This window comes from Leptonotus elevatus, chromosome 12 (assembly GCF_054856555.1).
Source record: "Leptonotus elevatus isolate MCC_2025b chromosome 12, RoL_Lele_1.0, whole genome shotgun sequence".
Classification (NCBI taxonomy): domain Eukaryota; kingdom Metazoa; phylum Chordata; class Actinopteri; order Syngnathiformes; family Syngnathidae; genus Leptonotus; species Leptonotus elevatus.
The window spans coordinates 15698384-15714371 of NC_141250.1; the positions used below are offsets into that span (position 1 = coordinate 15698384).

Below are 15988 nucleotides of genomic sequence, written 5' to 3' on the forward strand. Positions count from 1 at the left end.
CGAAACCACTTTTTTTCAGAACGATACCGATAATCAACTCTTGAGTAGCCACCGATACGATGCCAAATACCGATACCACTAGTACATAAAACTCCCTTGAAAAAATGGCATAGATCTTTCTTTAAAATGATCTATTTCCCAATATGGCATTTTTCCTTAAAATTGCATTAAATGAATAGCAATTTTTTATTCCTTTAATTTCTAGTTCCTGATCGTAAAACAGCCACCGTCGTGAGTACTGATACCTTAGAATAAGACATACTGATAATAGCACCTATACTGTAAATTTAAGGCTCACCATTCCCCCAAACTGAAAATATTGATATAAAAAAAGCGATCGCAGGAATTTTAACCAGTTTCAGGGATCACACAAACAGGGCTAAAGGAACATGTATAATTACAAAGGCACTTGGCAGAATGCCACTCTAAGTCTATTAATCTGTAAGAGGTCTTAACACAATGAAAGAAAGCAGTCCAGACAGGGACTTGGCAAAAGCTCAATTTAGGAAAGACTCCAAGTCAACCAAAGGGAATTCCACATACAGCCTGCACTGTACTGCACACAATGAAAGACAATTATCGAGCTGCATCTTTTAATAAAAGAAGTAGATACATTTAGGTGATCCAGCAACTAAAAAGAAGCAATTGAGGACTTATTCTTAACTAGACACTACTGACTCATATTTGGCCCAGAACGGCAGCTTTAAATAATAAATAAAACAACGGCTCTAAGAAGAGGAGCCAAACAAGATTAGCTAAGCAATTGGGAATAGCAATAACAATGGAAACGCAAAGTAAAACATTCAGAGCACAAACTCGTTCAGTTTTCTGATGATTTACTTTTTATTTATTTTTACATTGTTAAAACAAACTAACAGACCCTCCCGTCATTCTATTTGCAGTCGATCCGAGAAGTGACAGGCTATGTCCTGGTGGCTCTGAACCAGTTTGACTACTTGCCGCTGGAGAACTTGCGAATCATCCGAGGGACGAAGTTGTATGAGGACCACTACTCACTTTCAATCTTCCTCAACTACAGACACGATGGAAACTTTGGCCTGCGCCAGTTGGGTTTGAGGAACCTCACAGGTGAGTGACATTTGCCTGCGCTGCATTCTGTTGCAACAATGTTAAGTGTCTTGTAAACCATCTGACTGTAAATCCTCGCCATTTATTAGTAGACTGTGAGAGTGATAGCTGATTAGGAGGCATGTGGGGGGCGGCTCTGTGTTCTTATGAACAATGGACCTTTTTGTTGCTGGATTTCCTTTTGACATTCCAAGCCCAGAAGCCATGAAGAAATGAAGCTCTTGACAAATGGAGAGCATCTTCCCCGCAGGGCAAAGTTGAGAAAGCATGTGCCAAAGTAAGTGTGAATCAAAAGATTTGATTTACGCTGTTGGTGTTAAGGGTTCATGCGGTTGCGAAATTTTTTTTTTGTTGAATGACCGCAACTTGAAACTTCGTCATGGAGAATTCATAGGAGTGTTTCCCGTTGCAAATATACGACAGTTTGCTCACTGGTACAACTGTGATAGAAATGTCTGTCCATGTTTGATGTAATAGAGGGCAAAATAATAATTACGGTAGATTTAAGCACAACGACATTTTGTGGAGTACAAATTGGTCACAAATAACTAAAATCAATTGAACTCTACTTAAATAATAATATGGCAATTTTCCATCTGACTACCAATATCCATAAATAATGACAGGGGCCCTTTGTCTAGAGCAGGGATGGGCAACTGGCGGCCTGCAGGATTATTAAAAATGGTGGGCCCCCTCCAGCATGTGTGTTGCCCAACCCTGCTCTAGACTCAAAATTTTTATATTTTATGGCCCCTGCATATTATTCTAAAACAACAAAATAAAAATATAAATTAATTCAAAATTAATTACAATTACTTGTTAAATGTAAATAATTAAATAAATAAATTAGGCCTACTCACATTGTCGTATAGGGCAGTAAAAAGACCCAGTGTAAGCGCAACTCAGAGCCGTTGATAGTGAGAGTTTGGCCAACTCGTTTTCAGAGCTACTACGCTGTGATTGGTCAACTGCTGGTCATGACATATGGACGCCATATTGTTACCCTGCTGCTGGGATTTCGTAGTGTTTTGCAGTATGTGTTTCCACTTGCATGTTGCAATCGTGCCTTGTTGCTCAGCATGGCGTTGCTAACAACTACCAGGCAGCAGTATTATGATGTTCACTGGAGACGCACAGAGGAGGAAATTGTGGGAAATGAAAGTCAAATGGGAGGACTGGAAAGCAAATAACACTGAAGTAGGTGGGACTGCACAATGCAACCATCAACCTTTAATCAAGAGTTATAATTGAAAATAAAAATATAATTGATTTTAATTATGTGCCCGTACAAAGTGAATGGACTTAAAATAAAAGTATTATTGATTTTAACTCTTAATAAAACAGGGCCCATAATATGGAAATGAGTTATTGTGGATTTTGTGTTATAAATAAAAGTTCTAAATATTGTACATGCACAATTGAAAGCCATTGATTAAAAAAGAGAAAATACATTTGATTGTCACTTACACTGAAATCACCTTTAAATGTAAATTTATGACCATATATTCGTCATGGCAAACAAATTACAGAGGAAACTGTTGTAATACATTCATTGGTACCATGAAAATTGTACCTGACCACCGCGGACTGCCTCTCCGGGGATTGTGAAAGGAAGCAGTGCTAGCAAAGTGCATAAAATTATCAAGATGAGATTTCTTTGTTTTTTATAGTATTATAAGTGTTTTCAGTTTTTGCTTGGATCTTTCATTTCCGTGCATTCCTAATATAAACATCTGTTTCCATTAAAAAAATAATAATAATAAATTATTTTATTGTGTTCTTCTTTAGCCAGAGGAAACAGCAAAACCTGCAGTGGTTGTTTGTGGAACTCCAGTATGTGCTTGTGTGTTATGTTCCAACTTGGATTTCTTCTCACATGTTGCACTATACTTTGGGAATTAATTTTTTATTTCACCAGTACTGGCAGCTTTATTTTTCCAAGATGGTCCTTTTTATTACAGTGCCAAGCTGATGCTATAGTGCTCGGGGAGTTCAGGCTGGACTCTGTGAAAGGCAAAGGCAATGTTTGATGCGCCATCCGTGGCCTCCAGCCATAATGTGCAAAATAAGTTGTGCATAACAGCCTGAATCTGCTTTGCTGCCGCTATCATTGTTGGTGTTCACCAATAAGCTTTTTATACGGATCAATCTATTACATACTAAGAGAGAAAGAAGAAAATAACAAGGCAGAATGGAATACAATAGAATAGAATAGTAGACATAAAAAAATATATATATTCCACGCTTTCATTGGCACTGCCACACTGTGACGGCCCAGGTGCGCTGCAGATGTGCTTGCTTTGAAAAGGCTGCAGCTGCTGGACAGGATGTCTGGCTCATCATGACCCCTCTCCCCTACCCACTTTCCATCCCCGCCCACATGTGCAAGTCTTAGAGTTCTGTTATAGTGTCATGTGGCTTTATGAGCTTAGCTTTTTTCCAGGTTCATACTGTGCCCCCCTTCCATGTATAGTTTTTCCTTCTAAGAAAAGCGGACGCTGAAAGGTGACCAACAAGGCTTCCAAGCGACATTTGTAATAACAAAAGTTCAACAGCTGAAATTACCACTTAAAAAAAATATAAAAAATTCCAGCTAATGTGTATACACACACACACACACAGAATCATATATATATATATATATATATATATATATATATATATATATATATATATATATATATATATATATATTCAGCTTCATAACTGTCAGCTTTTAATAAATGATTCTCAGCAGACACGACCTCAATGGCATTGAATTGTTAAATCCAGATGAAAATGTGTGACTCATTTACAAAGTTCAGGTGTAGTTATGATTCTGTTGAAACTGTTCTGTTCCCCTTTTCCATCATGACTTATCGACACTTAGCCACCAGCTTGCTTGCTATTCCAAAGCCACTCTCTATGTTTGAATCATGAGGTTCAATCAACTATTTGACATATTACAGCAAAGTTCAAAAATTATTATTATTATAAAAAAAAATTTAACCCTCAAGTGCTTTGGCGGTTTGGGTCAGCTGTCTCATTTATCACAGAGGCTTTGACTTTGCTGTCAAATTAGTTTATTGTTCAACTGCCACTCGCTAACAGGAGTTGGGTAAAATGGTCGATATGATCGATATGTAACATATTTGAGAGGATCAACTATATTACCTACATAAGGGGCTAATCAGTTGGAAAGTGCCGTAATATACCCCCCCGGTGATGAAACCCACATGCATTTTGCTTGGTCTGAAATTGCCTTGGATGAAATCAATTTGTCGCTAGTGTATTGTAGCAGTGCACTTATTGATTTTCCCGGTTTCCTCACTGAGTGAATAGGCTCCGTGGACTTGTGGGGGCTAAAGGATGGGGTGGAGGAGGTCCCTGGCTGAGCAAGGATAGGACTCCCTCTGATGCACCTTTCAATCAAGCTTTGCCAACTTAACCGTAAAAATGTTTGGAGACAGTTTGGGGATGCTGTGTGAACACAAAGTGAATTGGAAATCAAAACTTGGTGTAGTTGGGGGTATTTATTCAACAAAAGCTTACATACCCTAAGGGCATATAAACCTTTGAGCACCAATGAATGTCGGACAACTAGTGGTGAATGGGGATATACATAGGTGTACTCAAAAGTTTACATACCCCTAGGGTATGTAATGTACTTTAAAAACATTTCAAACATTTAAAAGTAAATAAATTAAAAAAGAAATAAAAGTAGGTTTTTAAAATTACTAAAAGACCATACTGTGTAATTGTTTTATAAATGTTTATTAAAAGACCTTAATCAAAGGTACGGGAAAAAGGCAAGGTCTGTAACCTGGATTTAAAAGCATTTACAGTATACTCAGGGCTGTTTTTACTTCTGTTGGCTTTCTGATTATTTGTGTGCAGCATAACTGCTAAATGACACTTCGCCATGTTTGCTTTTCATACATATCGACTGATAGTGAAGTGGAGTTAAACCCAAATAATATGGTGCTTAAGTATAATGTACACTCAAGAAACAAAAGAAAACAAAACCGAGATTAAAATCTATTCATTTTGCAAATTGTCATTACTGAAAGCTTTGGTCGCTCTAAGAATAAATATAGTGCTACTACATTAAAAGTAATTGGTGTGAAATTATACCCTTCGAAATGAAAGATGAACATGGTCCAAGAATATTTTCAGAGCTAGTTCCAAGAGTACTTGTTAGTCTGCTACCCTGACTAAATAATAACCTCAGTAAGGGGCACATATTAATTTTCTGATTGAGCACAATTTACCTCACCCCCTCCTACTCGTTCCTGCTTTTAGCCAGAATGTCTTTATTCTTTCAGATTTGCTCAGTGTTGTTGATTCATCTTTCTAAACGCCCCTACGCCTGCACTGCGTCTGTCCAAAATAAAACTTCCAAACTGAGGCCCCATCTGCTGAATGATCCTCTCTCATTGCATGCATGTACAAGAAGCCTGTGGTATACGCCAAAGGCATTATCCACTTCTTCATGGCCCATCTGGTCTCTCTTTATTTGTCTCATTTACTGTCTCACTTTCATTTCTTTTCACTCTCAGTCCCTCATCTGTTTCACTTCATGGTCCTGATTTTTCATATTCATACATTTTTACCAAAAACAAACTATGTTATGTTTATGTTTGTACCATCATGTGCAATGTACAGTGAGCACATCATGCTATCAACTTGTTTGTGGTTCCACCTAGAGAACCACTGGAATACATGCTGTAGATGCAAATATGATACATTATTACTGATCATTTCAGAGCGAGCAGAAGACATATGTAAAAGGAGGCGGGTATGATATATGAGAGATGTCCATGGACATTATATATTCATACGATCAAGGGAGAGCAATTTTTAACCTGGAGAGAGGGAGCAAGAGTAAGAGACAGGCAATAATGACGGGTGTGTAGGGGGTTACTGGCATGTAGAGAAGGAGGATTTTTTCAAGTATTGGAGGCGTACTCTTCTTTCACTAGCATGTTGTTCCTGTTTGCAGATTTTTGCACATAAAAAATAAGCCTGTATCAACCATCTTTACTGCACAACTGAATTTTTAAACCATATCTGTCGCGTGAGGTGCGGAATTTGGACCAAAAAGGACAAGACACGGAACTCTTTATAGACAAAAATACAAAGTCACAACAGAGAGCAGGGCTGAATTCAGACCTCGGCTAAGAAACTTTGGAGTACTGATGACCCATAAACCTTAGACGTACTGACAAAAATGTCACTGAGTAACTCCCGTTCGGGCCATCCTCAATTCTATATGACAGAATTCGGGCCTATAGCAAAAAAATAAGAGTGACACATACTGTGCCTGAATACAGGATCTAGCAACTGAATATCAACTGACAACTTATTCATCACAAAGGAAAGATTCAGGGCAGGACCATAGCAACTGCATAGCAACTGACATCCTCATCACAAAGGACAAAGCAACCGCATAGCAACTGACAACATCATCATAAGTGACCAGGACAGGAACACAGCAACTGTCGTCGTCATCATCATCATCATCACAAGGGGCATCACAACTGCATTGCAACTAAGAACAAGATCATCATCATAAGAGCCACAGCAACTGACATCATCATCATAGCAAGGGACAAATCAACTGCGTAGCAACTAACATCATCACAAGGGACATAGCAGCTGCATAGCAACTGAGATCATCACACGGGATATAGCAACTGCATAACAACTAACAACATTATCATCACAAGGAACAAAGAAATTGCATAGAAACTGACATCATCATCACAAGTGACAATAACAGGACCATAGCAACTGTCATCATCATTATTATCATCATCATCACAAGGGGCGTAGCAACTGCATAGCAACTGACAACATAATCGCAAGAGACACATACAGGACAGGGCCATTGCAACTGTCAACAACTGTCAACATCATCATCACAGGACCATAACATAACACCAGGGCCCTGTGACCCAACCCAAAACACAGTCACAAAAATATCAGAAAGCAAGGACCAAGAATGATGACGTACAGTAGCATAAGCAGAGTTCAAAGTAATATTTGAAAGCAGCCCGCCGGTACAGTGAATTGCAGTAGGAATTCCAGCATGTGTGCTCATTGGAGAAAGCGTAGCTAAATGATGGATGGGAAAGAAAGGATGGGCAAGGTCAAAGGGACAATTTGAGTCTGCAAGGTACCCGTGGACATGTGCCTCTGAGGAAGGGGCATTTAATTGCTACCGCCTTCTGATCTATAACCATCCACCATCTACTAAGAGAGAGAGAGTGAAAAAAAAAAAGAGCAATTATGCCAGTTGAAGCAAGTTGGGCTCAGTGTGCGTTACCTGAATTCAGTTGAGCCATTTGCCTGGCAGCCCACAGACCTCAGGTCTCCTTCAATTGTGTGACTAATTGATTACTTCCCATGCAATTACTCCCATGTCACACTCAATATTTCACTTCTTCGGGAAGGGGGAAAGAGGGACATTCTTTTTGAAGGACGACATTCATATTGTCACATTTGCAAGCCCCTAATGTAGATCGTGAGGAGGAGAGTGTTAAATTGAAATCCGGAACTGGCCATCAGTTGCGGTTGGTATTAATTGATTCCTCGGTAATGCCACTGTCTGACGGAGATAGTGAGGCTACCAGAGATAGTAGGTGGTTTGGTATGACAGATGAGACAGAAAGTCCTTTGAAATCTTCTGACTAGAAATTGTTCCAATCGGTATAAATCGGTTCATTTGTTTAAGTGGAGTTTGACTTTTTCTGCTTTATTTTTATGATTTTATTTTTGTACATAATATAATTAATTCACAGCCTCACTGCCTCTCATATTGTAACATCTTTTGTGTTACTTGAATCCAATATTGGCAGAAATTTAATTAACACAATTTCCTTTGGGATCAATTAAGTTTCTCCTTAACTTAATCTAACCTAATCTATCATAACCTAACTGCTGCCATGAAAATATCAAGCATAAATGAGGGAATGGTGGCTCATTTAAAAGCCACATTTTCAATGATAACCATCAAGTCACACAAGCTTTCTTTCAAACTAGTTAAATGCACTCACACTTCTCGCCCTCCAACCCTACACTACCCCGTGGCAGTTTAATAATTGATATAATGTACATATTTTTATTCCTTCTGAGCCTGAAGACTTTGGCTAGTGGAGCAGATATTGATGGGAGCGGTGGTGGGTAATGGAACATGAAAAGGACTCTTCTGTTCGTCTCAGGTTTCCACAGGGATATGGGGGGAGTTACTTCATGCAACACCAAGCATGATAATAATTCATTTTCCGAGACCATTATCTGCTTTCAAACCCACCTTTTGTTCTTTATTATACAAAGGGATTTAATTGTTAATTGTATTTTGCTGATCTATCGCAATACTTATTAGAAAACAAAAATGCACTCTAACTCGAAATGTGGCCAGGAAATGAACAATTGTTGACTGTATATGCAGTATGGTATACATTCCTACATATACTGTAAATGGAAAGTCTTACCTCTTTTGTAGGATATTATTAGATATTTTTTTCCATTTGAGGGACATCAAGTTAAAAACAAAACAATTACAACAAAAGTTATACAAAGGTGGTACTCAAAAGGACTACCTAGGTATAAGTTTAGAGAACTTGTAATGATCCTACCCCTTATTTTCCACAGTTTAGTTATACATATTTCTCGTAAAACAGAACCTCAAACTGAGGACAAAAACAAAACAAAACATCAAAACATACTCGCTCAGTTCAGAGTTACATTGTTTCGCCTAATCTCTATGGCAATTTACAGAAAACCAATCACAATTTATTTCATAATTTTATAAAATGTCAAATTTACTTATTTCCAAGTAGCACAAGAAAATAGGCATAAAATATACGATGTAAGAATATATATATATTTTTTTAATGACATCATATACTGCATATACTGTAGGTCATTTTCTAAAGGTGAAAATCAAATCTGTGCCGTATGTCTCAAGTGTTGACATTGTTTAAAATATAACGGTTGCATTTTACTAAAATGTGTAATAATTACTTTTATAGCAATAGTTCAGAATTTCGGAGATCATGTCCAATTTATGGGACGGATTTAAGGTGTTGCTCATTCTAGAGAATGGCAGACAAAAAACAGAGGACTGTACAATATTAAAACGGTTTTGAATCCTACTTATTTTGTACACAAACAATAATCACTTAAGTAGAAGGTTTTAGTTCAGATATCAATCATGAGAAAACTTGATCACAGATCAAAACATTCCGCAAGAACACGAATCTCAGTATTGTCCTTTACCCCGTCTCAATGTCTACCACCTTGCTTCTCGTTATTATTTCATCTGTATCTATGTTTGTTCTCTTCATTTTCTGACCTTGTCTTCCGCCCAGTTCATTCTAAAATCATTCAAAATTGATGGGCTTCACTCATACAGTACTTTTCTACTTTCCTACTACAATTGATTTTTCCATCGATTACACTGTTTGCTCGCATGGACATTTCAAATTATTTCTAATAATACTTTCTGAGCCCTTTCTCTTTCTAGCATCAACTGAGACAATTTTAACATAATTAATAATGTGATAACTTTGTACAGGAGCTGCTATAGCTGTGCTTGTCTCCTTGTGTGTGTTTTTTTTTTAATTATTTGATTATTATTTATTATATGCACCAGTGTACCCTCTCTACTGGAGCATAGTCCATCTAATTTCACACACTCGCACACAATTGAGCCCCGTCTTGTGATAATGTGTCAGTTTGTGTGGAAAAACAAGGGCCTATGACTAGTTGTTGTTGTTACCTTGGTAAACCACACACAAACAGACTTACCTGTAGTGTTATAAAAAGCATCCTTGGTATTCTTCACTTTCCAGACTCTTTCTCCTTTCTCCGGCCTTGTGTCTTTGACTCCCACTGTTTTATTTAGCCCGTTCCAAAGACTGACTCATTTTCATTCAAGTATTAGGTTGATCACACACAACAGCCCCGATAAGCTAAATGGCCCTCAGCCGTTCCAACTGAAGGTCTTTTTGTTTGTATTTTAATCATTGACCGCTCATGCTTTGATAATATTCTCTTCTGTCTTTTTGTCTCCATTTCTTTTCCTTTTGTTTTTCATCCTTTTCTCATAGATTTATTTTATCACGGTGTTTTGTTATAGCCCCCCGTCTTCCTCCTCCTTTTCCATAAAACTCAGATTACCAGGGTTTTATCACAAGTTAGGCTTAAAGGAAGCAAGCAAGGATGCAAACCTACAGTAGATCCCACAACCATTCTGTCATAATTTAATGATTTTCTTGGTCTTCTCATCTTTAAGCGGATGTGCAGCCTTGCTTCGGTTTAATACTATAATCCCTAAATCTCAGCAATTTTTCATAAAGACTCACAGGAAACAATTGTGTTGGGAGGGATCTGCACTAAATTTAATCACCAGCCAAGGAATGCAATTACTTTTCGGAGGCCAGGCATATGCTAGGGGATCAGGGTAATGGTTGATGCCCCCCTGCCATCAACTCTTACTTGACAATTGATCTATTAAAAAAAAAAAAAAAAAAAAAAAACGCCCTTAGTGTAATATAAAGGTTCAAATGATTTAATTTATTTTACAGTGTACAATATTTGTTACATTTACGTGTGACTCGACCTTACACTGATCTGATCATCTATATGGGATCGATGTTTTGCAGTGTATGCACGTTTTTTTTGATCGACTGTAATATCCTCATTGGCTATCCTGATTGGTTTAAACTTTAAACTTGCCCCTGTGACCTGCCCCCAAAATCCTCATTGTGTTACCTATGACAGTAAAAGTAAAAAGTCACTTTAGATTCATACATTTCTAAATACCATTGATGTATCTTTTTAAATGCCATTTGATTGTGTACTAAAGTAGAAGTGCATTCTGTTTTTCAGTCTTCCAACTTACAAAACCTCAGCAAACTCATATACTGTAAGTTTTTGTGTTTTTTCCAGTGTTTCTTTACTATTTTACCTAGACTTTATGCAATCAGTATTTTTGGGGCCAATTGCCGATCAGTGAGTTTATAAAATAAATAACTGATCACTGATCCAATCATAATATGGTACGTTTATTTACTGTATATCTTTAAAAAAAAATTAGACTTTACATGATCAGGATTTTTTGGGAAAAAAACATGTACAATAAAGTTGACGGCAATTGAAATGCACTGGAAAAAATAATAAATTAAACTAAAAGCTGCTGGAAGTTCATGTTAGCGTTATTTGTGATTGGATGGTCAAAGGCACGTGAGGTGCCCCCCCCCCCCCCACAACACTAAGTCTTTCTGCTCCCATGACACGCAAGAAGGCAAAAAATTGATCAGCTTTCTGACTCACATACACACTATAGCAGCACAGAAGTGAACGAGGCAGTTTTTGCTGTAATATCTTATTTTGCGGATCCGATTGATGTCATTGGTCCATTGCGCAAATTATGACATAACATTGATTGGCGATTTTGCATAAAAATGCAAAATATCATCTGATCACAATCCAGTCAATCAGATTGGTGTAACGTCTGATTTCCCCACTATTTTACAGTGCAAGATACTCGAGCTGTTCATCCATCATCTTATTCTGCCCCTTAAAGTCATCCATTTTCTCTCATCATCTGCTCATCCATTTGTTTTTACTATTTTAGCCACAATTCTTTCCCATTTTCAAGATGATGTCTTTTATTTAGTATCCACAATGTCACCCGCTACATTTATAGTGTTGAGAACTTGTCTGCACTAACAGTTGACTGCAACGTGAGAAGGATTGCCCCTAAAGGGAAAAGGAAGTCTTTGGATCTGTGTCCTCAATCAAAACGTGTAATTTTCATGCCGCACCTTGCCACAATGTTTGTCTGAATGACTTTGTAAAAGTAAATCTGAGCCGCTTTCTTGTTATGTTAGCACAGTTGTTCTTTTTGGGTCAATAGTTAAACACACCATTGTTCAATTACATTTCAATCGGTACAACCATTTTGCTGTTGTGAAATTATATTTAGGCCCGGGGGAACATGCTACCATCTGTGGATATTACAAGCGGAGATAAAGAATGTTTTGATACATTCTGACGTGTATGCTGCTCTCTTGAAGTTGCAATAAATAATAGCTAGAGGAGTATGGCATGCATTTACATAAAACCAAGGTTGCATTTTCATTTCATCATTCATTTGCTTTAATGATCAATTTGAACGATGTCATTTGTGGTGCTGTGTTGCATTTTAGATGATCCAATAGGGTTGGGAATCTTTTGAAGTTGAACAATTCTGGTTCCGATTCTTGTTCCTTGTTCTTATTATGGTTCCAAACAATTCTCGATTCTGCTCCTTTTAGGAAGCAGGGTCAAAAATGTTTTTAAATCCATTCTTTTTTGAGAGAGAGAGCTCAGTATTGTTCATTCGGTAATTTTACAGATTCGACATGTCACACCATTGCTCTCCCTCTCTTTTTTATTTTTATTTTGTATGTGCAAGTGCGTGTGTGTGTGTGCATTTGTGCGTGCGTGTGAGTGTGTACTCATTAGTTCACCTAAAACCTATTAAAAATCCCATACCGTTCACCTAAACCGAATACTTCAGAATCCAGCTAGAGTCGTGAGGTTGTCAGGAGACCCGAGGAAGGATCAAAGAAAAGAAAGGAAAGTGAAATCCAGCACCGACCAGACAACTACCCACCGGGTTACCAACCAGAGTCTTTCACCAACCCCAGAAACATCTAAATTCCAACAAATTAGGGAGACCTCAAGAGACTAAAGGAGAGACTCAAATCAATTTTAAGGCACCCACAGCTTAAACATCATGGAGTTGATCGGCTGGTCCACACACACGGACCAACACAGACACACACAGGAGCACAGTTTGGGAGTTGCTTTTTGTTCTCCCATATTCTCATCTAAGAAATGGGGGCACCACTGGGTGACCCGTCAGTCCTCCCATTCCTGTAATCCCCCATTAGGTGTCGCTGTCTTTTTATGTTCCTTGAGTGGGTTTAATATAAATTCCATTGACATGCAATGACAATAAAATCTGAATTCCATTCCATGGACTAAAATGAACAAAGGATGCTTCATGAAAATGTAAAGTGATTCACAACTAAGGCACAAATTGGCTGCGGAACTGTTAACAAATACTGGAGGGAATTTCCTGCTAAAACACGGCATCTCTAAGGGTCACACTTAAAAGTCACTTCATGATGCAGATGCTGACGTAAGGGACAAGTGAGTGTTTGCGTACTTGCCATCATCACTACATGACATCACTGTCTCCAGTAGAAATAGCAGATCATGCTGCAAAATTGCGGTCCAGGGATAAGACTTGTCAGGAGAGTCATTAGATGACGCATCTTCAGAGGTGCAGATTCACACATTCCAGTCACAGCTAACTCAGACAGATTGTGGCTTTAAATGATACATTTTATTTTTCTGGGTTTGCGTAGTGGGATTCTTAGTAACACGGACAATGATACTCCACTCAGTAACAGCCATTTGAGAAAAGGGCTGATTGGTTTTGAAGAGCAATTCTGACTTTCTCTGACCACAGTGGCCCAGCTCTTTAAGCAATTCAAATCAGTGACCCTGAATCTAAAATCGCACCCATAAAGCTAATTGGTAATTAAAGTGATGCTTCAGGCAAGTAATGATTTCATTTCTCGTAAACCCCGGGTCATGTGCACAGGTGTGTGTCTGGTTTTGTCACATTAACTAAACGTCTTTAATGTGGTCTTTTTTTTTTTTTAAACCTTTTGCGAGTGTGCGAGTGGTTGAATGGCTCAATGAAAAATTAAATAATATAGTGCAGTATATGCCAGAGGGGGATTCGCGACTCTGACTCGAGAGAGACTTAAGTCTGTATTTTTGTAGAATTGCAAGTCGACTTAGACTCATCCACTAAAGACTTGAGACTTTGTTGTAGCTTTTGCTTTTAAAGACTTCATCCAGCGAGCAGTCAGGGACTTGGACTTGACTTGGACTCATGATCTGGGACTTGACTTGTACTTGGAACCTAAAGACTTGAACTTCATTTGGACTTGAGGGTCAAAGACTTGAGACTGGACTTGGACTTGGCCTTAGAGACTTGTGAAATTGTGCCCAAGTCTGGTGAAGTGGGCACGTAGAGACGGCGCCCCACCGCCGAACATTCATGTGCCCCACATCCATAGCTGTCCTGTCCAATGGGCTGATTTGAAAAATGATTACGAGGTTTTGATTTCCGCTATTAACATGTTTGTGGATGAAATATGTTGCGTTAAGACTAGACTGTTTACTCTGGCACTGACAGGTTTATTTACGTTTTTTTGCTAACCACGCGGAGCGAGCCGTGTGTTATGAAAATCAGGATATGCTATTTGTGGAAAAATAGAGCCCATTTAGAACTTAAGCTAAAAACACACAGCCCAATTGACCTTTTATTCAGTAAAATGTTTAACACTAGCACTACTAGAATTCTAAAACAACTAGATCTCCCAGAGCAGTCATTTTGACGGCTTGCGCTCTTGCACTCACGTAATCGCCTAATATGGTTATTCCTCGCTGTTTTGAGTAACTAATAAAGCCCTTATCTTGCTTTTCTGTGGAAAACGGGTGTATTAATTTTCGATGATCAGGTTTGTACTGCCATAAATGTCATGACTCCATCACATCTCGGAGCAAACGATCCAGCGACCGCTCTACGTGATTCGTCAGACTCTCTTTCAACTTCTCAAAATGTAGCTGTCCAAAGTCTCCTCTGTAGAATATATTTCTTTTTTCATTCAAGATGGTGATCAAGCTTGTATCCAAAGCCAAATGCCTCCATATTGAATAGTAGTTGCTACGGAAGCCCAGCGGCGCAACCCCGCGGGTCCCAGCAACACGAAAGATGTACATTGAAATGAATAGAGCCGTCAAATTGACTGTCGCGAAGGTAAAGTAGAAATGACTCCTAAATATTTTTAGATTTTTAATACAATAAAATGCCAGTGCAGCAATGATGTACATACAGATAGAGTAAAAGTCAAAAGACTAGGAACATCGTTGATCTATGTAAACAGAGTCACAACAAATTTTGAGAACAGTCAAAATGACGGCTCAGGGAGATCTAGTGTTAAACCATCAAAACTGAATCCATTAATCGAGAAAATATAATATGCTAAACTACCATTTTGTCATGTGACTTTTCACTGGGTTTCCATTTGAAAGTCATTGGAACCATTAATATGAAATATAATTCACATGAGTCTACTTCATATCACTGAAGGATAATCACGATAGGGATATTAATTAATGCAGTTGTCAAACATTAGAATAAACAATCCTGTGTTTCTCCTACGCAAACCTCCAACACTCCTCTCAATCCTTAATTTATTCATTCTCACAAACTCATTAACAAGGCTTTTTTTCCCTGATCATTGGTTCATTATTTGCCTCCCATTCTTAATCATATTCATCCCCCTGCTGCAATAATAAAACACACAGAAAAACTCACAGCAGCCGCTTACTACCAATATAATTGCTCGCATGCATTTGTTCGCCCTCCCTGAATTTCATATTGTTTTCCTCCAGTAGTCATGCAGTGCGTTGTTGTCAATTTATTTTCCTTTTGAAGTCATATTCGCAAATGATTACGGATTTTATTTTTCACTACAAGGGCTTGATTATAAACACTTTAGCTACATCAACAAACCAAGATATTTTTTACACAAAACAATCATTAATACTGTAGAATTGAACAACGGATTTCCCATGGCCACATACTACACTTAAACATAATGAAAATAAACACTGACTATATGTATGACTGATATGTTTGATAGTTATTATTATTATAAATTTCTTGGCATGGGAGACATTGCAATTATGCTTATTTTATTTTTATTTTAATGCTGTTTTTACATTTCAAAGAAGGGCATAACATTGAAGGAGCATTTGTTGCATTGTTGGCTACAATTAA

At 38.0% G+C, this 15988-nt stretch overlaps 1 protein-coding gene across 4 annotated transcripts in view; it reads left to right on the forward strand.

Annotated features, from left to right (window-relative positions):
• The window catches only part of erbb4b (erb-b2 receptor tyrosine kinase 4b), a 196819-nt gene that overhangs the window by 110560 nt on the left and 70271 nt on the right, over nt 1-15988 (forward strand). For all 4 annotated transcript variants that reach the window (XM_086090655.1, XM_086090656.1, XM_086090657.1 and 1 more), the window contains one exon: nt 903-1089. In XM_086090655.1, coding sequence (XP_085946781.1) covers nt 903-1089 — 187 coding nt within the window. The remainder of the gene's footprint in view (nt 1-902; nt 1090-15988) is intronic.